The 23,303-nt window shown below is 43.8% G+C and overlaps 1 protein-coding gene across 1 annotated transcript in view; it reads left to right on the top strand.

The window, feature by feature from the left end:
- The window catches only part of PLEKHG1 (pleckstrin homology and RhoGEF domain containing G1), a 246,633-nt gene that overhangs the window by 205,130 nt on the left and 18,200 nt on the right, over positions 1-23,303 (top strand). The window contains exons 7-14 of the mRNA XM_065931122.1: positions 3,931-4,081; positions 8,250-8,381; positions 10,882-11,064; positions 11,157-11,252; positions 11,436-11,522; positions 17,202-17,235; positions 20,491-20,577; positions 22,252-22,290. Of these exons, the coding sequence (XP_065787194.1) occupies positions 3,931-4,081; positions 8,250-8,381; positions 10,882-11,064; positions 11,157-11,252; positions 11,436-11,522; positions 17,202-17,235; positions 20,491-20,577; positions 22,252-22,290 (809 nt within the window). The remainder of the gene's footprint in view (positions 1-3,930; positions 4,082-8,249; positions 8,382-10,881; positions 11,065-11,156; positions 11,253-11,435; positions 11,523-17,201; positions 17,236-20,490; positions 20,578-22,251; positions 22,291-23,303) is intronic.

Below are 23,303 nucleotides of genomic sequence, written 5' to 3'. Positions count from 1 at the left end.
TAATGAGTTAATATAATCTATCTGGGGATAAAATAGGTTATATTTTTGCTATCTAAGTTTTAGAAGCTACGCAAGTTTTATGGAGCTCAGAGAAGGGAATGATCATGATAATCTTCCTTACCCGAACCATTAATTCAGGTTCATTTACACCAGAGGTGCTGGCAGAAGGACTGTTGAAGGAGCAGCCTCAGTCATCATTCAGTAAGGGAATCAGGTCTAAGGCCATGACTCACTCTGCTGAAAATCTTTTCTGCAAAAGACATTTATTGAGCACTTATTAATTTCAAGTGCTGCTCTTGATGCTATAAATACAAAGTGTGGTTGAATTTCATTTTCCCAGCAATCTGGAGATGTTAAGGGATTAAAGAAAAGCAGAAACACAGACAGCGCAGGGCCTGGCCCTGATAAGTCCTCCAGAAGTTCTTGTTCATCACCATCCCTGCCCCCATCCCCACTGCATGGGTGAAATCATCAAGCCTCCAGTAGGTTTATTGATTTTACAGGAGTCACACAGCTGACAAGTGAGTGAACCCAGCTGGGATTTAAACCAAGGTTGGTCTGGCCTCAGACCTCATGCTGCTACATCCTTGTAGAATTTCTGAAGCTTTGTGATCCCTCCGCCCCATACCTTTCTACTGTCTGCCTGCCCGTGACTAGCAGGACTAGTGTTGTTATGTTAGGCATGAACCAGGAAGACAGCTCAGGGAACTTTTATCTACTCTGTAGCCAGTCTTGGTATGGACGTGTCCTTAAGGATAAAGTGGGTGCTGGGGTCCACCTTGAAGAGAAGCCAGCAGGCTGAGCCCCTCATGCCACTGTGATCAGAAAGAGCAAGTGGGTCATTCCTTCCTGGGGGAGGCCCTAGAAACCCAGTGTGGATTAAAGGATGTGAAGCCAGAGGCTCGGGCTTACCAGTGGCAAAATTCTTTCCATTGGAGGGTTTTCACCTCCTCCTCTAAATACTGGTCTGCATATTGTGCTGTGGTGTTTTATTTGATTGGTGGCCAGGCATGTTTTTCCCAAGTTTCTCTGAAAACAAAAAACAAAACCCCACATACAAACTAGTACATTTATCCATCTCCTTATCTATAGACCCACCCACACTTTACCCAGTTTCACTTACACAATGCTTTCTCCTGAAACATGTGTTGCCACCTCTCTGCTAAAGATAATCAGGAAATTGTAGGATGCCCCAACTGAATCCGTGGTCCTTACGCCAAAAGCCAGCATTATACCACACCCTGATGCAGAGAAATCACAGAATCAGGCCTCAGCTTCTCCATAGACCTTCCTCCTGAGAGAAATGGAAAACCTTTCCAACTCTGAAGAATCAGCAGAGCCCTGGACCCAGTTACCAGGAGCCAGATGCCAGAGTGGTTTGTGTGAAGGATTATGTCTGTGTACATTTCATTATAAACATGTCATATGAAGAAATATCTTCTGAATATTTAGTTTTTGAGGTTTATATTAAGAAGATTTTTCTAACTTCGTAATAAGAATGGAGAGTGCAAAATGAAAGCAACTTTTATAAACTTGGCTGCTTCAGGGTCAGGGGACAGGCACAGTCATTTGTGCAAGGACATTTTTGAGGGTCTGTCCTTCATGGAGCACAAGTCCACATTCAGTGTACACTGGCGGGAGATAGGAACTAATATCCCTTGCCTTCAAGCAGTTCATTTTCTTTTGAGGGTCAGAACTGAACCAAATGCAGGAGTAGAACAGCCATTAGGAAAGATCAAATCCATGAATATAAGTCAACGCAGCACCACCTCAGTCACGTGTAACAGAGGCTAAAGATGCATGAGATAAAGGAGGAGAAGTCAGGACAGCTTCCTGGAGGAAGTTTTTTGTATTTTGGATCTGACTTCAAAAAAGGAAAGAAACGTGTTAGCAGGGAGATGCTCCCAGGCCCTCTCAGTGAAGTGGGTACATCCGAGTCTTGCCCAGTTGTGTGGTTTTCATGTTCACAAGAGAGAAAAAGATTTTCTCTCGTCCCCCTCCTAACCATTTGCCCTCTGAGGCCCGAGCTTTCCCTCCCCTTCCCCATCCTCACAAACTGTGAGCACCGGCTGTTTCAGCCCATCTGACAACGTGTCTTCCCCTTTTGGACCCGGGCTGGTGATATTAAGTGTCTCCTGCACGCCTTGACAGATGTCCTTCTTCATAGCAGTCACGCCCCAGTGACTTCCCTGGGAAAAGGCTCCAGCCCTCCCTCTTGTCCCCAGGGAGAGGCCCAGACCCGCTCAGGTCATTGTCCTCGAATGTCCCCCCCCCCCCCCCCCCCGTGGCCTCAATCTGGAGTTCAGTGTGCTTAGCATCTCCTGCAGGTGTCTTATCCTTGTACAAGAACTCAAGACTTCAGAGAGTTAGACAGCCAGTGGGCAGCTGATTCTGACTCTCAAAAGCCTTAGAAAAGTCCCTGGGTTAAATGATAAGGAATCACTTTGAAATCGTCACTTGAAGGGAAAAATAAATCCATTTGAACAGACATTTCTCCAAGCAGTCAGACACAAAAGGGATTCTGATCACTTCGTCAGGAGACCACTGTCCATGTCACTTCCTTCCAAGACGCTTTATTTTGTTGTTTGGCTCCAATTTTCTGAATTAATTCTGAAAACCTATTAAGATTTAGGGAGAAAGGGACTGAAACTACTTCCACCTGCTTCTAACTTATGAGACCATGAGATTTTAATTTACGTGTGTGTGTGTGTGATCTCACAAGACCACCAGTTTACTTCATGTATAAGCCGTGAGCATTGTTTCAGCCATCTCTCTAGGATGTTTGGGGGCCATACTTCTTGGAGTGGAGAGGAATCCTGAGCCATTTTTCTAATACACTCTGTAAATTGCAATCCTTGAGGACCAAAATTAACTCGCTGTTTCAAAAACTGAATTTAGAATGAGAATATACCTGGAGGTGGACAGAAAGGTCTGTTCAGAGATTCTCAAAGGGAAGTTCCCTGGGGGACGAGGTCTCCAAACACCTGCACGTAACATCACATACTTCGTGCACTTACACGAACACAACCAGCAAAGTAGGTGACAGATGTCTGGCGTGGGGCTGGGTCTGCTGGAAAGAAGCCACTCCTTTTTCTTAGTACAGTGGTGACCGCTCCTTGCAATGTAACTTGTGAAAACTGAATGCAGATGTGAAGCTGAGCAATGAACAGAGATGCTCATGTGTGTGTGCTCAGTGGCCCCACCATGTCCAACTCTTTGCAACCCCATGGACTGTAGCCCACCAGGCTCTTCTGCCCATGGAATTTGCTAGGCAAGAATACTGGAGTGAGTTGCCATTTCCAATTCTAGGGAATTTCCCTGACCCAGGGATCAGACCCACGCCTTTTGCATCTCCTGTATTGGCAGGCAGATTCTTTAAAATGGGATACCATCCAATTTAAATCCCCTGTGACAAGCCCTGTGTCCTGATAGAGGCTTCATCTCCCTGAAGGACAGAGCTGGCAGCATAGATGTCACGTGTCCATGTCTCACCACCCTCTTATAGTGTCTTTTTCTAATTCACCCAGAGGTGAATCGGGACCAGATTCACCCAATTCAACCAGAGGGGCACCTTTTCCTCACCTGCCCAGAGGCATTCTAGTCTACCTGTTACTCTGTTACTGCCTTATCTGCTTTAAGGCCTTGATACTTACTCTGGCATTTAAAGGGCTTCCCTGGTGGCTCAGATGGTAAAGAATCTGCCTGCAATGCAGGAGACCTGGGTTCGATCCCTGGGTTGGGAAGATCTCCTGAAGGAGGGCACAGCAACCCCCACCAGTATTCTTGCCTGGAGAATTCCATGGACAGATGGGCTACAGTCCATGGGTTCGCCAAGTAGGACACGACTGAGTGACTAACATTTTCACTGGCATTGAAAACTTGAATACCTATGTCAAGAGTTACAATTTTAATTTTAAAATATCCTTGCAGATCCGTGGCCGTGCTAACAGAATGTATGAGGAACAAGATGCTGGCCAAATTCTTCAGGGAACGGCAGGAAACTTTGAAACACTCACTGCCTCTGGGGTCCTATCTCTTGAAGCCAGTTCAGCGGATTCTCAAGTATCATCTCCTTTTGCATGTAAGTTTCTGCCTGCACTGGAAGGACTTTCTAGAGGCTAGGGGTTTTATGTGTATATATTAAGTTTAGGAGAAAAAAAAATCAGATGTGGACATATGGAAACGTTTTCCACACTCATACTTTACAACTGACTAATCTGCTTTGAGGAATTAGAGATATTTATATTGTAGGCCTGCAGCCTCATTGACAACAGCCAAGTAGAAAGATTCCTTTTAGCTCTGATGGTGAAAGGGCTTACAAGCCCTTCACTTTGGGCACTGACAGTTTCAGGCAAGGAGCTGTCTTCTTAATGAACAACAGATTTTGTGTGTATGTTTTATTTTACTTCCATGAGCCCGGATTCGGTAGGCAGTTGGGAGTAAGAGCTGTTTGTCACAGATTGGCTTTCGTAGGAGCAAAGAGAAAGGGCTGAAAGGAGAGAAGACAGATGAGCAGTGTGATAAATGTCTTTGAGCTGGGCTTCACCTCACTTTGGGTTCTGTTCTCTTTATATCATTTCCCATTGTTTGTACAAAATTTAAGGAGGCTTTAGAAACAAAAGTAGACATGGCTTTCATACATTCTCGTTTCTTATCCTCTAAGGAAGCTGATAAAAATGGAAAATAGTATTCTTGAAAGTAATTTCATTCTGTAAGGAGGGGGAATTGCCTTGGCAACTTGACAAAAACAGGATAGCCAAGTGGTTAGGTTAGGAGTAGGGCTGTGGTCAAGACACTACCTAGATTCCAGTCCTGTACATTTCCCACATTCATGGTGCCTCACAGGCAGTCAGTACAGATTAACTGTTATTTTTATTCTATTACTTTAATTTATTTTTTTAATTGGAGTATAATTGCTTTACAATGGGGCTTCCCTGATGGCTCAGACAGTAAAGAATCCGCCTGCAGGACAGGAGACCCAGGTTTGATCCCTGGGTTGGGAAGATCCCCTGGAGAAGAGAATGGCTATCCACTCCCGTATTCTTGTTGCCTGGAGAATCCCACGGACAGAGAAGACTGATGGGCTGCAACGTTATGTTCGTTTCTGCTGTAAAACAAAGTGAACCAGCTACATGTATACATGCATCCCCTTCCCTCTTGAGCCTTCCTCCTACCCCCCTGCTTTATTATTTTTAATGCTACATTAAAAATCTTTTCTTAAAAAGATTTAAATCTAGAGCTCCTATCTCTATCAACATGCCTGCAGTATACATGTATCTCTTTTTAAATGATTCCAGGCTTCTAACTTGGTTAAGCATTCCAAGGTTGCTCAGTTCACACGCATTTAAAACTTAAAGCACTCTTTATGGTCCATCTCTACCAGAAATTTCTCAGCTTTGTCTGTTTGCCTGTGTGGCCCATCTTGGGAGAATCTTGTGTCCTATGAAACCACATTGTGGATATTACTTTAGTTGTTCCATTGGCTTTAATGACCCTTAAGTTTAGTGGGATTAATTTACTAAATCGGTGCCAAATAATTCTTTTAAAAATACTGGCTTTCCCACGATAGATCTTTTTCGGACTCTGCTAATATGCTATAGACTGTAGCCTACAAGGCTTCTTTGTCCATGGAATTCTGCAGGCAAGAAGACTGGAGTGGACTGCTATTCCCTTCTCCAGGGGATCTTCCCGACCTAGGGATCGAACCCAGGTCTCCTACATCACAGGCAGATTCTTTACCATCTGAGCCACGAGGGAAGCCCATCTGAGTCTAGTGTGTCCCAGTAATATCTACTTAACGGCTTTCTAGACAGTAAGTCAATCAAAAGAAAAGTCTCAGATCTCTGTCACTTAAATAAGACTCCTCTCAAGATTCTTACAAAGAATTAACTGCTAGGAAGAACAGCCCTTACCCTCTAAGTTAAAAGCTGGGATATTAGTACATGCTGCTATAACAAAATGCCATAACCTGGGTGACTTGGACAACAAACATTTATTTCTCATAGTTTTGGAGGCTGGAAGTCAAAGATCAGAGGGCAAGCACGGTTGAGTGCTCATTTGCAGACTGCCTTCTCCTCTTCATTTCCTCGCATGGTAAAAAGAGGCAAGACTGCTCTCCGGGGTCTCTTTTATGAGAGCACTAACCCCATTTATGACGGCACCATGCTCACGTCCTCTTGTTTGGTCACTAAATCCTGTTTAATTCTCGGGTCTGCAGCACACCAGGCTCCTCTGTCCTCCACTGTCTCCCAGAGTTTGCTAAAATTCATGTCCATTGAATCAGTGATGCCATCCAACCATCTCATCCTCTGCCACCCCTTTCTCCTTTTGCTTCAGTCTTTCCCAGCATCAGGGTCTCTTCCAATGAGTCGACTCTTCGCATGAGGTGGCCAAAGTATTGGAGCTTCAGCATCAGTCCTTCCAATGAATATACAGTTGATTTCCTTTAGAATTGACTGGTTTAATCTCTTTGCTGTCCAAGGGACTCTTAAGAGTCTCCTCCAGCACCACATTTCAAAAGCATCAATCCTTTGGTGCTCAGCCTTCTTTATGGTCCAACTCTCACATCCGTACACGACTACTGGAAAAACCATAGCTTTGACTAGAGAGACCTTTGTCAGCAAAGGGGTGTCTCTGCTTTTTACTACATTGTCTAGGTTTGTCATAGCTTTCCTTCCAAGAAGCACGCGTCTTTTAATTTCATGGCTGCAGTCACTGTTTGCCTGGCCTAGTTACCTCGAAGCGCCCCCATCCTAATCCCAGCTCATTAGAGGAAAGGATTTCAACATACTAATTTGTGGAAGATACAACTACTCAGTCTATAATAGCTGAGAGCGAAGAAAAACGGAAGAACAGTGGTTAGATGAATTTAAAACTGACTTCTGGTTTCCTGGAGTATTTCTGCTTTCATACTTGCTTTAGAGTGTTCCTTCTGTATCATTCACATCACTTCAAAGTTGTGTAGTCACCCGTGACGATCCAGACAGAAGTACACTGTACTTCTGAGTCTGTTTATGATCAACAGGAGTGCCTCTCAGGCTAAAAGAAGAAATGATTATTTTTTAAAGTTTGCTGTTGATCTTACCTGGGAATTATTTGTGATGTGGTTTCATAGGACCTTTCTCACAGATGAGTCTGAGTGTAGCAAGAAAATGTAAATTCCTTGCCAGTTGCTAGCTGGATGGAAAGTTTGAGGATTCAGTAAAAGTGAACAAAGTGACTATAAAACAATGGAATTTTCATAATTTATACCATAAGATTCAACCTACACCCTTGAGCTTAACATCTGTGCATGATAAGCATCATATAATTGATCGTAATATCTTCTCACTGTTTTAGGTATTTATTGGAATTGAGATACCTACAAGGTATTGCTGCTCTTTTAACAAGATAACAGCTTCAATTAAAAAAGCATTTATTTACCACCTAGCTCTCTGGTGGGCACTGTTGAGAAGATAAAGGATTAAAGGAACTAGGCAATAGTCCCTATTCTTAGACTCACAGAAGTCTAGGGACATGTGTCTTGTGTACTTGAAAAAACTGGAATAGAACCCTGTCCGTTTCTCATCTGCCTGGGACTGTGGAATTCCAGTGCCCCGCGAAGGGCTGGTGTTACATTCTTCTGAGCATCAGAGAGTGAGTACTTGAACTATAAGCTCTCTCTCAACACTCGGAAGGAGTGTCTTTAGTGAATTTCATCTGGGCTTTAAAGCCTTGACTACATGAACCTACACTTTCTACACAGGTATTTTTTTAAACATAATGTCCACTATTTTCTCTTTCTTTTTTAGTTTATTATGTACTAAGCCCTGTGTGTGATGTTTTGCTTCCTCTGGGAGAAAAAAAAAAAATCAATATATTTTCTGTATTTTAAGAGTGAGAATTATATACATTGGCAATCAGGAATTTCAGAAATCTCCAACTGTAATATCAACTCTCCTCTCTCCTACAATCACCCTGATGTCTCTGTGAGACATAATGGTACACTTGTTTCATCATCCTTGTCAAATTCCTCCTTGTAAAATTCTAATCAACTTCTATCTTTCCTAACTCCATTTTTATTCATTCTTATCATTTCTTTGCAGGTTTTTCTGGTAATCTCAAGATCTTAAGGAAAGATAGTAGTGTATAAATAAATAAGCAAAAATAAAATGAGAAACTCATCATAGAAGTACGATTTGTTTCAGTGAATATATGAAAAAAACTGAAAATAATGAGGGTGGTTTTTTGTTGTTTTTTTTTTGTTTTAGGAAATAGAAAATCACCTTGACAAGGACACAGAGGGCTACGATGTGGTGCTTGATGCCATAGACACGATGCAGAGAGTGGCCTGGCACATCAATGACATGAAGCGGAAACATGAACATGCGGTCCGCCTCCAGGTGAGGCCAGGGCGGCAGTGTCTGGTGAGGCCGTGGGCCTGTTGCTTGTTACCGTTTCCCAGATCAGATCCTAAGTCTGCTCAATTATCGCAGGTCACTCAGAGTCTTCATCATAGATCTCGCTGAGAAAAGATCAGGACAAAAAAAAAAAGAAAATATTAGGACATCAGTAATACTGATCATTGTTGAATGTGGTTATTATGGCTCAGGGAACTCAAACTGGGGCTCTGTGACAACCTAGAGGGGTGGGAAGGGGTGGGAGGTGGGATGGGGTAGGAGGTAGGGGGGAGATTCAAGAGGGAGGGGACATACGTACACCTAATTCATGTTGATGTATGGCAGAAACCAACATGATATTGTTAACATGGCTAATTCATGGCTAATTCACATTGATGTATGGCAGAAACCAACATAATATTGCCAAGTTGTTATCCTTCAATTAAAAATAAATCAATCCCTGAGTCAGGAAGATCCCCTGGAGAATGGAATGGCAACCCACTCCAGTATTCTTGCCTGTAGAATTCCATGGACAGTGGAGCCTGACAGGCTACAGTCCATGCAGTCGCAAAGAGTCAGATGCAACTGAGTGTCCTAACTGTGTAAAAGGGTTTTAAGCTTCTATTCCTCTGTCACTAGTTCACACAAAGTCATGAGATGGTGAACATGTGGTGATGGGGGCAGGGGACTCAGGAAGGAGGACTAAGTCCAGAACCAGGTCCTTAGCAGCTTTCCTGGGGAGGGGACGTCACCACTGCATTTTAGATCCCTCACTTTTAAAATAAGACACATTTGCTAATGTCCCTTCCATCGTCACTGTATTTAGCTCTAAATTCCCGGGAACTTTGGATAGATGCTAAGTCAGTGACCATGTCCTAGGCACCTTAGAAGATGCACTATTTAAAAACTGAAGGTCATGTGTGCTCAGAGACTAGGCCGAGGCTCTTGGTTGTCCCCGGAGTAAAAGAAAAGCCCAGTGTGACTCCATGCTATGCAGAGCGCCTGCATTCAGCTTGGGAGGGGAGCAAACCATGTCCTTTGGCCCATACATTCAAACAGAGGTCTAGGTTTCATCCACATGCAGCCGGAGGGTGGTAATTGACTGTCAAAAACCAAAGGAAGAGGACATTCTAATCTTCCAGGCCATATCTGCTTTGTGTAAGCAATAATAAAGGATTTAATGCTTCATCACTGAAGTGTTCTGTGGACATAATGTCAGACATGCTGTCAGCTAGTTATTCAGAAATGGCTCAATGACTTTTTTCATAGCTTAGGAGTCTATCTGGCAGTCTGAAGACACCACTAAATCAGTCTCTGGCTCTGAATCACCTCCATTTGTACCTTCACCTTAAGAATTGTAGAGTGGTTTTGTGGGCTGCTTAATTCAGTGCTGTTTTTGAATATTTTCACTTTTCCAAAAATAAAAAAATCCATTTTCTTAAAAAAGTTAATATGGACATACAGTATATCCCAAAGAAACTTCAAAGTCGGGTTATCCATTTCTATTTATCAAGTTCCATTAAAAATGCAATGGGGGACTTCCCCGGTGGTCCAGTGGTTAAGAATCTGCCTTCCAATGCAGGGGACACAAGTTCGATCCCTGACCAGGGAACTAAGATCCCATATGCCAAGGGGCAACTAAGCCCACCCAGGGGAACTACTGAATCCATGAGCCACAACTAAGACCCAATGCAGCCAAAAAACAAAAACAAACAAACACCACACTGGTGAAGAAATGTTCATTCCCTTTCCCCCAGTGAATGGGATTAGTGTTAGAAAATTTCTGAGAAGATGTATCTTGTGTGATCTTCTACCAGTTTTCAGTGTGGGTTACTTGTATGTGGTGTGAATTCAATTTCTGGAAGAAGGTTTTTAGGTCAGTAGCTCTGAAGGTTTTGTCCAAAAGATAAGAGATGAGCATGTCTTGGGAAGGATGGTGAGAAGGCCATACACCAGTAGCCTCTGTACCTGGCTTTTGAAAGACAGCCCCACTGCCGTAGTAGAGGGATTATCGCCAAATGGGAAGAAGTAACTAGCAGCTTGTCAAATAACACCTTGGTTCAGTTCTATTAACCCTTAAGTGACACCAGCCCTAAATGTAGATTTATGTCGTGGACATCAGACACCATCAGACACCACTCAGGACCCTGAGACCCTGCCACGGGTATTTGGACCCCATTCTTGAGGCTCAGCAGGCATCCCAGGTGGCGCTAATGGTAAAGAGCCCACCTCCCAAAGCAGGAAACAGAAGAGGTGGGTTCGATCTCTGGGTAGGGAAGATTTCCTAGAGGAGGAAATGGCAACCCACTCCAGTATTCTTGCCTGGAGAATCCTATGGACAGAGGAACCTGGCAGGCTACCATCTATAGGGTCACAGAGAGTCAGACACGACTGAAGCAACTCAGCACGCATGCACCCATGAAGGCTCAACAAGCCGGCCCGTGTCCTCCCCTCCTCGCCCTCCCACCTCCTGCTTAATCACAGGAAACGTTCACTCTTTCAGGAGATACAGAGTCTGCTCACCAACTGGAAGGGACCAGACCTGACCAGTTACGGGGAGCTGGTGCTCGAAGGAACCTTCCGCCTCCAGCGGGCCAAGAATGAGCGGACGCTCTTCCTCTTTGACAAGCTGCTGCTCATCACCAAGAAGAGAGACGACACGTTTACATACAAAGCCCACATCCTGGTAGGTCTGAGTGGGCATCCCGGGTGGGGGCTGGGGACGCTGGTTTCCGCTCCCTTGCGAGCCTGCCTCGCCCTCTCTGCTCGCCCCTCCAGTGCGGCAACCTCATGCTGGTGGAAGTGATCCCAAAGGAGCCCCTGAGCTTCAGCGTCTTCCACTACAAGAACCCCAAGCTGCAGCACACGGTTCAGGTACCAGCCTCCCCTTGCCTCCCTGTGAGGCTCACCCTCGTGCATGATGAGCATCACATGCCTGACGGCCTTTCCACGGCTTTCTGGCCACCCTGCGTGTGTCCCGTCTGGTCAGAGGTCCTAGGAGTGGCCGTGTCTTGTGAGAGGTAGGGTTGCCTGACTGTCTGCCTCTCCTCCTGGTAGGCGAAGTCGCAGCAAGACAAACGCCTGTGGGTTCTGCACCTGAAGAGACTGATCCTGGAGAATCATGCAGCGAAGATTCCAGCTAAGGTAAGACCATGAGGGCAATGAACAATAAAATGGAAAGGAATTCAGATCTCAGGAAGACAGCCTGATGGGAATAAATGTGCACTTTCAAAATGAAGATTGTTGAAAGAGAAGCTACATAAGGAACAACTGCACCAGCCATTCATACTGAAAAGATTCATATACAGAGAGACTCTTCGGAGAGTTTTTGGTTTGTTAATGTCGTTGTTGTTTGAAAGAAGAAAAATAAGGGAAAGATTGTACAAAAAATTTCTGGAGAGCTAGTAGAAAATAAAGGGAGTTATGAGAATTATTCAATGGTGTGCTAAGCACCTAGGGTAAATAAAGCTGGCTTAGGTTCTGTGGGAAGTGAGACCCAGACTTGGCCGTGAAGGAATCTGCAGACAAGGGAGCTAGTCATATAAATGATGAACTGTTTGCTAAATATGATGAATGAATAGAGAGATAAACCAAGTATTGTGGACGAGTAAAGTATTCAAGTTTTTGGTCGAGTGAGGAGAGGAAAGAAAATGCCTTTTACCTCAGTATTGGTGGGTAAGGAATATTTTTATTAAGTGGGGAAAAGAACAAGGGAAACCAAGCTGAGAGAACAGCATAAACAAAAAACAGAGGTGTGAAAAGAGGCCGTGTGTTAAACAGCACGCGGATTGTGCTTGAATGGAAGTCCACAGATTGAATGGTCGAGTTCTCAGGAGGTGGAGTAGGAGGTAAGATTAGGAAAGTGGAAAGCAGTCAGCTGAACTTTGAAGGCTTTGAACACACACACACTGAGGAACCTGGATTATTGTAGGGGGAAACTCCTGAAGGTTTTGGAGGGAGGGGATGGTCTGTTTTGTGTTCTGAGAGTGTCACTTTGGGGGCAGTCTGACGGATAAGCTGATGGAGCATCACTGGCAGCAGGAAAAGAATCGGCAGGTCTCCATGGTGGGCTAGAAAGGAGAAGAGGGGCACAGCCAGGGAGCGTAAGAGGAGGAGGAGAGGCAGTGTAGAAGAAGAGAGGGAGAAGTAAGTCAAGGATGAGTCAGGTGTTGGGTCAAGAGGATGGTGTCATAAGTTCCAAGACAGGCTGCCAGGGAGACGAACCGGTTGGATGGGCCCAAGAGGGAGGGGTGGTGACCCATGTGCAGGGGCAGTTCAGCTGCAGGAGAGACGAGGTCTCTCCACCCAGGCAGTCACCAAAGCCCGGAGATTTGGTAGGAGGGCCCATGCAAATGCAAAACGGGAAGACAGACCCCTGGGAATCCAACATCTAAGTGCTCGGCAAGGGGCGGGAGATTTGGAGAAGAACCAAAGATAGAGTGGCCAAATGAGGCAGTAAGAAAACTGAAGGAGAAAGGTGTGGTAAGAAAAGAAGGAAAGAACCTCTCTGAGAAAGAGTGGAGTAACCGTCTCAGAGGCCGCAGAGATGACAACAGATTCAAACAGAAAAGCAGGTATTAGGTTTGGCAGCTAAGAGATAAGGGGGAGAGAGAGCAGTGGGTCGAAGAGAAATAAGGAACAGACCAGGTGTGGCCTTCTTTTTTTAAGCGAAGTTCAGAAGGGCCAAACAGTGGTAGTTTGAGGAGAGGTAAGATCAAAGGAAGACACTTTGCCCTCATGAAGAATGTCATGGGCACGTGGGCTGAGGGGATGAGGAAAAGAAATGGGAGACAGGAAAGATAAGAGGTGGGGCACTCCTTGGAGTGTGACTCTGGGGAGATGTAGGATAGGGACAACCTTAATCCAGAATTTGGGGAGGGGGTGTGTACTGTAAATACAGTCTAATAAAAACATTAGATGGTGAATATAATGATGGGAACTCAAAACTTAGTGTTTACTAAAAAAAATATGCAAGAACTGCTAATGCACACCTCCATATATAAAAACATGGGTTTTTCAAGCTTTTAAAAGCCAGAAGTAATTCCACTGGTCTTAGGAACCAAAAATTGATGCAACTCTATGTAAAATTTAACAAACCCATTCACCTTCTTTATACTAATGACACTTTTTATGTTAACTTTACCAGCAGGTGTAGGGGTTAGTCTTGTCAAGAGTCAGAAACATCTTCCCTGAGCTGGGGGAAGAAGAAAAATAAGAGAGGATAAACTTTGAGGTGGATTTTAGAGAGCTTAAAGGGTTTGCCTTCACTAAAGTTGCTGGTAACAGCATCTGCCAGGTGATTAAAGCAAAGATGGGGCTAGGTGTCCAAGGGCAAGTGGAGAACTTCAGAGCACGGGCTAAAGAACATGGACTAGGGACTTCCCTGGTGGTCCAGGGGCTAAGACTCTCTGCTCCCAGTGCTGGGGGCCTGGGTTTGATCCCTGATCAGGGAAATAGATCCAACATGTGGCAATTAAGAGTTCCCATGCCACAACTAAAGATCTTGCATTCAACAGTGGAGATCAGAGATACCACGTGCCACAGCTAAGATCTAGTGCAACCAAATAAATAAATATTAAAAAAAAAAAACAAAAAACACCACCATGGACTAGAGAATCAGTGGGGATGACTACAGTCATCCGTCAAAGGAAACTGGACCCACTGAGGCTGACCGCCACGAACCAATGTGATGACTCAGCAACTTCGAAACTAGAGTGAGGAACCCTGGCACACATAGGTTGCCCAAGCCTGGGGACCAGCAGAGCAGTGAGGGGAAAGGTGAACAGGGAAGGCAGAGTGCTAACCAGCATCCAGCCTGCAGTGATTGAACATAATTCCCAGGCTGAGTGGAGTGTGAAACCAGCCAGGAAAACAGGTGCATGTTGAAGGATAAGTCAGAGAACTGGTTCAGCAAGAGTCCGGGTGGAGAGATGGAAATACAGAGATCTGTCATTGAAGGGGGGACTTTTGGAGTCCTGCCTGCAAGGGAGGGCACTTCTGGGTTATGATAAGGCTCTGGGGGCGGCTGTGATTATGCATTGCTTGCTGTTCTGGAGTGGAGGGAAAGGTTAGATGTCCTAAAGGATATGGAGATCCACATGCAGTGGGGCAAGGGGTCTCTGCTGGGGCGGGGAGGAGGAAGGTAGAGCAGTAAATGGGACGATGCTCATGAGAGCAGAACTGGGTGGAAAATGACGCGATCTGAGAATTCTGAGAAAGAAAGTCTGTTTGCTCTTTGCATACTTTTTGAGAAGTCTGTGAAGCTTGTCCTCAGGGGCTGTCAGCAGCGCTTCTGTGCCCAGAAAATGAATGTGTATGGGTGTGGGCTTTGACTGAGGTGTGAGCCTCAGCTCATCAGGGCATTCCAAGGGGTCAGGTAACTCACGCAGAGAGGTGAATGCATTTTCTTCATACTCAGTCATTTGTTCGCTGGCCTCGGCTCTTGGAATGCCCTTCTGAGCAGATGGCAGGTGCCACTGATAAGCCCCACCTGTTGTCCTCCTGTCCCTGGGAAAATCAAAACCGCCAAAGGGGTTCTGAAAGGCAGTTATTGGCCATTACAAAATAAAGCTACCTTACAGAACTTCCTCTTTCTCCCACACTAGGGGGTGTGTATTCCAGGCAGTTTTCCCTTTGTATTTTATAAGGGCTAATAGAGTCACGGTAGAACTGTACTTTTTTATCCCTGATCCTTTTAGGATGTAAATGATCTATTTTTTCAGCTACAAATGCTTGAGCGTGCTGAGAAATATGCTTATTTCTTCAAAATGCCTTCTGCGAAAGGTCTTGTTCTCCCCATTCTAGAGAAATAAAAACAGAGGCTCAGAGATGGAAAGTAAACTGACCTCGTTTATGCAACTAGTATATGAGTCCAGATTCAAACCCAGTTCTGCCTGGTCCCAAAGATGGTCTTAATTACATTGTCCCCAGGGGAAATGAAAGCACTCTTATTTATTACTAATTGGAATTTTTCACTTTTCTCAAGACTATTTCTTAAATTGTTTTCTTAAAGCTTTCAAAATATATTTACTCTTATTAAATAAAATGCATAATGGGAAAAATATCAAAAAATGTATCATTGTTCTACTATTTAACAGCTTAAGAAGTTAGGTTCCTCCTAAAGAGTCAACACAACAGCTAAACAAACAGCAAAGAACAAAACCTCCTTCTGGTCCTTTAATTCCGTGATGGTCCTTGACTGACCCCTAGTGGAAAATATGGGAATAGCACTTTTTGATGTTAACTGTCAAGGCAAGAAATAAAAAGACTGAGTTCTTATAGTCAAGCTTATAAATATCAAGAAACTTCCTGGAAGTTAGCCATATGGTCCCTCTATATAGGTGATATATACACTAACTTTTGTCAGGATTAATTGAGAATAAGGTGCAGGTAGAAACTGTTGAATTTTCTATATACACATGGTTCTGCAAATGCCCTTCACAGAAATTGAGCTAACATTTGTGTCTAAAGTTAACTTGACTAGTAACCTCAAACTCTGAATGTATGGTAAAAAATATCAGTGTTATTAAAAACAAAACTAAGCATTTGTTTTCTCAAAATTAAGGTGACTGCATCGAGGATTTTTTTTTTTTTTTTTTTTTGATTGCCACTTAGCCTAGACATTTTTACTGTGATGTCACATACTGTGACAAAGTAAAATCATTCTGTAAGTTATTCTTAGCATAATATTTGTAGGCTCAGTCACACTACCTTGAAAAATAAAAATGACATTCAGGAGGCAAGAAAGCCTACCTTATTTTTTTCTTCTTTGAATCCTCGGGCAAAATAATTCATATTAAGGCCACTAACCTATCTTTTTATGGTTCCCTAAACATCGATAACATATGACAACAATCATAACCAAAAGAAGCTTCACGGCAATAAACTTCAGAAGCTCAGGGTTGAGGTGGGGAGAAGGATGTATGTAGAGGAAGCAAGAGTCAAGGTTATCAGGGTCAGTCCTCTGAGGGAGTAGATGGTAATAACTGGGTTAAATGGCTGTCGTTTGCTACCAGCAGCAAGTGTGAAAGGTGGGTCCTATCTGACCATCTTTAGGTTGAGGGAACTTATGCAGAAATTTGAGAGCACCTGCCTAGTTAAGAGCTAGAGCTGGATCACGGGCCGTATCCTCCAGGGCTCTCCTCCCACACTGCCGCTCTTTCTCCCCCTCGGGAGATTCCAGGGCACACGAAAGAGATGGTGGTGCAGGCACGCTGCAGGGAGCTGGGAGAGTCGGCTGATAAGTTTATCACATTTGGAGGGAGGAAAACATAGGAACCGTCCAGCAACTATTTTGCATTCAGCTCAAAAGAGTTATCATGCCCTGTGATATGAGGAGGGCTGGTGGTGTAGGTTCTGTTCCTTGAACCTTTGATTGCATAGATTGAGATTGGATTCAATAGACCAGAGTTGGGTAGAAGGAATCTAGATTGTACGATAAGCTGCTCAGCCAAGGTATGAATCCTTTGCTGAAAGTGTCTTTCTCTCTTTTCCTCTTCTTTTCCCTTCCTCCTCCTCCCTCTGTCTTCTCCCACCCCACCTTCCCTCCTTTCTCCCTTCCCTTTTTTCTTTCCTGGTGGAGGCTGTAAGCTTAGCCCCAGGGCACTGAAGGGACAGTATCTACCATCCACACAAGGATGCTCAACTGTTTGAATCCCTTGAACTCTGTATTAGTGCCTAAAAAAAAAATGAGTTTTCGTTTTATAAAAACTTTTTAAAAACCACTCGTCCCAGTGGGCTAAAACCTGTCTTGGGATTGGCAGTTTAAAAAAGAAACAAACAAAACAGGACTTTGTAATTATAACTACATCTTCTTTCTTTCAGGCCAAGCAAGCAATACTTGAAATGGATGCCATTCGTAAGTTTTGGGTTTTTTTGCACAATTTGAAATTTCATTGTCTACTTGGATCTGTCACATTTTCTGTCTTCAGGTTTACAAATGTCAGTTGTCAATTGTGAGATGTCATAACTCAGTGTAAGAAAGTAGCAGCTCTCTATTCACTGTTGTAACAAAAAGATCCAGTTGAACTCTTTTTAACCCATTGGCTTCTTTCTCCATTGATTTCCCCTGGTTCATCTGTGAGCCCACCAATGGTTCATCACATGTCTCCACATCAACTCACAACAAGCTATGCTTCCAGGATCACCTCTTCCCCCACCTCCATCACCACCAAAACAATGAAGGTCTCACAGTGCATTTCCCACATCACCCCATGAGCCAAAAATATATTGATTATCTGCAAGAGTCACACTAACTTGATAGGTATTGGTTCCTGATACAGCTCACATTTAAAGTAACAACTGCCCCACACGTGTGACTGTGTCTTACACTTCTCATAGCAGGCAGAGAATAAATACAAGTGAGGTCTTTCCAATAAAACAAGACCTGCTCAAAGCACTCACCACATCCTTGTTACCGCCCGGGTTAAACAGACTTTGAAAAGAAGCAATAGCTTCAAAGACTTACAGCCAAGTCTGACAAACTTTTACTCAAAACTTCCTACCTTTGAGGAATCTTTCCCCAAGTACAAACACTAATTCACTTACACAACACCCTCTCTTCCTCCTAGCCTGCTGGTTGTTAATCTCCAGCAGGAAAAGAAATGAAACATTACTGAAATAAAGAAATGAGCACCAGCACCGAGATTCCCCATTGCATGCCCACTGGACGCCACCAGGAAATGATGCAAGATGATCCCACCAGAGAGCTAGGCTGGGCTCACTGCCCTGTGTTCTCTGAAGCCACTTATTTTATTCAGTAAAAATCTCCTTAAGATTCTTTTTTTTTTGGGGGGGGGGGGGGGCGGGTGGCTTAGATGGTTAAGGATCTGCCTGCAATGCGTGAGACCCAGGTTTGATCCCTGGCTTGTGAAGATCCCCTGGAGAAGGGAATGGCAACCCACTCCAGTATCCTTGCCTGGAGAATCCCATGGACAGAGGAGCTTGGCAGGCTACAGTCCATGGGGTCGCAAAGAGTCGGACACAGCTGAGCAACTAACACACTTCCATAGTTGATTTTCAGTATATCATTCCCAGGTATACAACAGTGACTCACAGTTTTTAAAGACTTTACTCTATTTGTAGTTATTATAAAATATTGTCTGTATTCCCTGTACTGTACAAATATTTGTATAGCAGATTTACTTTATCAATATGATTATAGTATATCTGGGCACTCTGAAGAGAAGGTGAGGTCATGGATGGGCATGTGAGAATGAGGAGGAAAGATGGAGAAAGATGGGGATCCAGAGGGGTCAGCTGTTCAATCCCAGTCTCTGTGGTACCATTGGTTAGTGAGTTCAGCTGTTAATCCAAAGGTTGGTGGTTCGAGCCCACCCAGGAGTGCTGTGTTTGGGCTTCCCAGGTGGTGCTAGTGGTAAAAACAACAACAACAAAAAAAACCCACCTACCAATGCAGGAGATAAGAGACACAGGTTTGATCCCTGGCTGGAAGATCCCCTGGAGGGAGGGTATGGCAGCCCACGCCAGTATTCTTGCCTGGAGAATCCCATGGACAGAGGAGCCTGGCGGGCTACGGTCCATGGGGTCGCAGAGTCAGACACGACTGACATGTCTTAGCAAGCCCAGCCGTTCAACATGACCGGCTACATTTGACGACATTGTTTACTTATTCCCAGGCTCTGGGTTAGCTCTTGGACACCAACAAGGACATACTGTGTAGCCCAGGGGACTCTGCTCAATGTTATGTGGCAGCCCGGATGGGCGCGGGGCTGGGGGAATGGATCCATGTGTGTGTATAGGTGAGGAGCTGTGCCCCTGAAACTATAGCATTGTCAACCACTTATACTCCAATATAAAAAATTTTAAATAAATTACAATAAACTACACAGAGAGTAATTACACATTCTTTTTTTAAATAAATATGAGGCTTGAGATCTGGGTATAACTAACAAAGAAGAAATAAATAACACAGAGAAATAATTCTCTGAGCACACAGCATGCCTGCAAGCCTCTAACTGGCGTCCCGTGCCTCTCTTCCAGGCCAGGTCCATCCACAGCATCCCAGCCTAGGAAAATTACCCTACTTGCTGTACCCTGACTTTGGTCTCAGCTGGTTGTGAACAGAATAGGCCAGTCCATTGGACCAAATGACCTCATTTGGATACTGACTCCTCATTTGACTCTGACATTGAAGTCTATGTGGTTTTTATAATCCTCAGAACTTTCTCACACTTCAGATAGACCTAAAGATGCTTAACCTCAATTTGAAGAATACCCATCTACCGCTATGTCCTAACACTGTTTATCCCTCAAGCTTCAGGGTGCAGATGGTCATTGAATATGCTGCAATACTTTAGACTTAGACCAGATTTTCTTAATCCAAAGTCTGCATACCCCTTAGATGAAATGAAATGGAAATCCCTTTTCTGAGAAGAGAGCTTAAACCATTTGAACCGTGTCTAGAAAAATGTGGAGGACAGCTTCCACGGGGTCAAGGAAGGGCTTAGCACCCTCCACCACCATGCCAGGCAGACATGCCTCTTGAAATTGATCCCCAGATGGAATTCTCCAGGCAGTTGAGCCGTGACTGGGTCTCTGTTGTGGCCCTTGGCTGCAGCTTCTCAGGAGCCTTTTTTTTTTTTTAATTTAATGTAACTGTCTGACCTCTGTGGATCTCAGAGTTGCAGGTGAGTCTGAATGGGTACCAGAAGTTACCACACCTTACACATTTGAACTAACTTTCTAGGAAGGGGAAAGCCAAAGGTTGCAGCTCTTTCTGCCAGAGAGTGAAGAAAGTACTAGTTAGAATACATGTGAGTGCCTGGGGGTGTGGGAGGGGGTGGAAGTGGAGAATGTGGTTTACCTTGCTAACAGACTCCTGCAAAGTCTTGAGATGCATATTCAACACCGGTTATGGAAGGAGGGATTCTACCATGTCTGATGAAAAAGAATAAGTCCACAGATACCCAGGACAAGTTCTTCCCGTTTTCTGAAAAGTCACGGAACACTGCATTCTTTTTTTTTTTTTTTTTGATGTATTTATTTTAATTGGAGGCTAATTACTTTACAGTATTGTAGTGGGTTTTGCCATACATCGACATGGATCCGCATGGAACACTGAATTCTTATACACACCTGTGGTTCTTTACAGATTACCCAGGCTTCTGTTACAGTCCCGAGGGAGAGACTTGTGGCTCTCGAAATGGCTCTGCTCCGTATCGGCTGAGAAGGAAATCTGGTAAATACAATATAACCAGATAAAATCAAAATTAAATAATTTGGGAGCACTATTAATGAAAGACCAAAAGGTATTTTCTTTGTGGCTTTTGAACACATCGCCAGTTTGATTATCTTTGACGCTCTCAAGCTTTGGTTCTAAAAGTCTTTCTACTTAACTCTCAATTTTTCAATGACTATAAAACATGTCAATCAACTAAGTTCACTTTGTATAGCATTTTACCACTGGTATGCAGGTGTTTAAATCCTACTTACTGACGCTGGTGAAAAATTATATCCTGTAAATGACGTATACCAAAGCTACTTCAAATCAAACATTTTAATACACATCTGCTAAACTAGACTTCTTGTGGTATCCCCTTAGCCCTCAGATTTCTCTTCATTTAAATTGGCATTTACTAAGTTCCTGATTTCCTGATTGTGCTAAGAAAATGTAAGAATAATGCCCGTGATTTCTGCTTGCAAAGAGTTTGTAGCCTAGTGGGAGAGTCAAAAAAGGTTGAACAAATAGCAGCTCATACAGTGGAGTTTGTGGAGGTTGAATGGAAGTTTTGAAAAGGGGAGCGACAGAGGGGTGAGCCCTCTAGGAAGGAGAAAAGACCATGCAGAGCGGAGGATCAGGACCCCGGGTAGAATCTGCAGAGCCAGATGGTGTGGGGACAGCATATGCAAAGGCCCTGAGGCTTGAGTCAGCGCACCTTAGATCAGACAGCTATTACCAGTTGTTTGGCCTTGGCTGCAGCCTGGGCTGGAGGTACAAGTGAGCAAGGTAAACGGAAAAAGATGTGGCTGGAGTTGCAAATCAGGGCCTGATTGTGGAAGGCCAAGTAGGTCAGGCAGAGCGTTTGAACTTGATCTTGTAAGCTATGGAAGGATTTTAAGCAATGAAATGTTTTCATTTTAAAAAGAGAATTCTGGCTTAATGTGGAAAATGAAGTAAGCAGGGACACTGGGCCAGAGGCTGTTCCTCTAGTCCGGGCGAGAGATGCTAAAGGTTTGGAATAAGACAGTGATAACTGGGAAGGAACATCAATAGGGATCCCACAGGACTGTGATGGATGAAAATGGGAAAGGCTTAAAATGATGTCCTGGTCACTAGGGAAGATAACGTGAATGACAACCAAGGTAAGAAATACAGATGGAGGAGCAGCTGTGGGGGAGACTGGTGAGCTGAGATTGGGATATGCTGACTTTGCTGGGTCTGTGGTCATGCCGGAGACGTGTCAGATGGACAGTTGGCATCTGAGGTTTGGCATAGGGCTCTGGCAGAAGGAGATTGAACATAATCCTCTTATAGGTGGTACTTAAAGCTGAGAACATTGTGCTTCTGTGGGTTGGGTTGGTTTTCTGTTCAGTGACTCCAGATTGCATAGCTTAGTGTTTGTCCTATAGTTTTGACTGAGTGAATGTCATGCCAAGTATCTCTAAGCAATCAGGATTTAGGTGAATTTGGGTGGCAGAGGATGAGCTGGGTAGCTAGCATCTCTGACTCAATGGACGTGAATTTGAGCTGACTCCGGGAGATAGCAGAGAACAGACGAACCTGGTGTGCTGCAGTCCACGGGGTCGCAAAGAGTTGGATACGACTTAGTGACTGAACAACAATAATTACTTATAAAGAAAAAAATCTTGATTTGGTTTCACAAATGATGCTGGCCTTATTTTTTTCTCCCAGAACCTTCCTCAAGATCACATAAAGTTTTGAAGACCAGCGGTAAGTCCTAAATCACTTTTTTTTTCCATTCCTGTTGATATCCACGAAGTCACACAATATACAGAAAAATCAACACCAGATGAATTACAGATTAGTAGGTTTGATTAATGTCTGTAAGTAACACTGTCCCATTATAAAATGTAAAACTGAATGACATAAAACGTTTGTAGTATAGATAACAGTGGACATAAAAAGATTGATGCTTGTGAATATTGATGTAAGAAATCCCATTAATACAAAAGACAAAGGACTTCTATTCTGAAGGCAGATAATATAATCCGGCAGAAACACAAATAATTGCCAATAAAATTTACAAGTGGTCACTCACATTAGTAATCAGAAGGTCATACATATACATGAGATAAACAGAGGTGAGAGAGCTGTGGGCTTGGCCAAAAGAGGAGAAAAACAGGCACTCTGAAGCTATTGCTGTTTAAATTTCTGCAGTGTTTTTGGAGCAAAATTTGTTAATGCCCACTTAAATTTTAAATGTGCGTTTTCCCTTGAACCAACAATTTCATCGTCTTCACTTGTATGTTTCACAATGTGTACTTCCTGTATACACATCCTCAGTGTGCACACATTTATGAGTATTTGTGTTCTTTTGTTTTTAACAGGATACCACATAATAATTATGCCCATCTAGTGAAAAATGATTTAAAAAGTTATAAATCCCAGAGCACTACATGGAATATTCTGCAGCTGTTAAAAAGAATGAAGTACATATCTGTCTACGGATAGGCTTGTGCACATATATTTAGCAGGAAATGCAGCGTTGCATGTTGCACCCTTATTATAGAAACAAAAAGACTGTGGGGTGGGGGGCGGGGTGGTCACAGCACCTGGAAAGATGAACACCAGACTTCTTTGATTGGGGTTTCCTCTCTGGGGTAGAATTTGTGGAGAGGGTTCAATCACTTTTCACTTTACATGCTTCTGTAGTTAACACATAAAGATGAGACGCACATGATCAGGGTATCGTAAGGGTATCTATGTCTCTCCCCACCATTCCT

The sequence above is a fragment of the Muntiacus reevesi genome, chromosome 3, assembly GCF_963930625.1.
Source record: "Muntiacus reevesi chromosome 3, mMunRee1.1, whole genome shotgun sequence".
Classification (NCBI taxonomy): domain Eukaryota; kingdom Metazoa; phylum Chordata; class Mammalia; order Artiodactyla; family Cervidae; genus Muntiacus; species Muntiacus reevesi.
The sequence above is the reverse complement of the archived record's forward strand: the minus strand, read 5'-3'. Positions and strand labels throughout refer to the sequence as shown.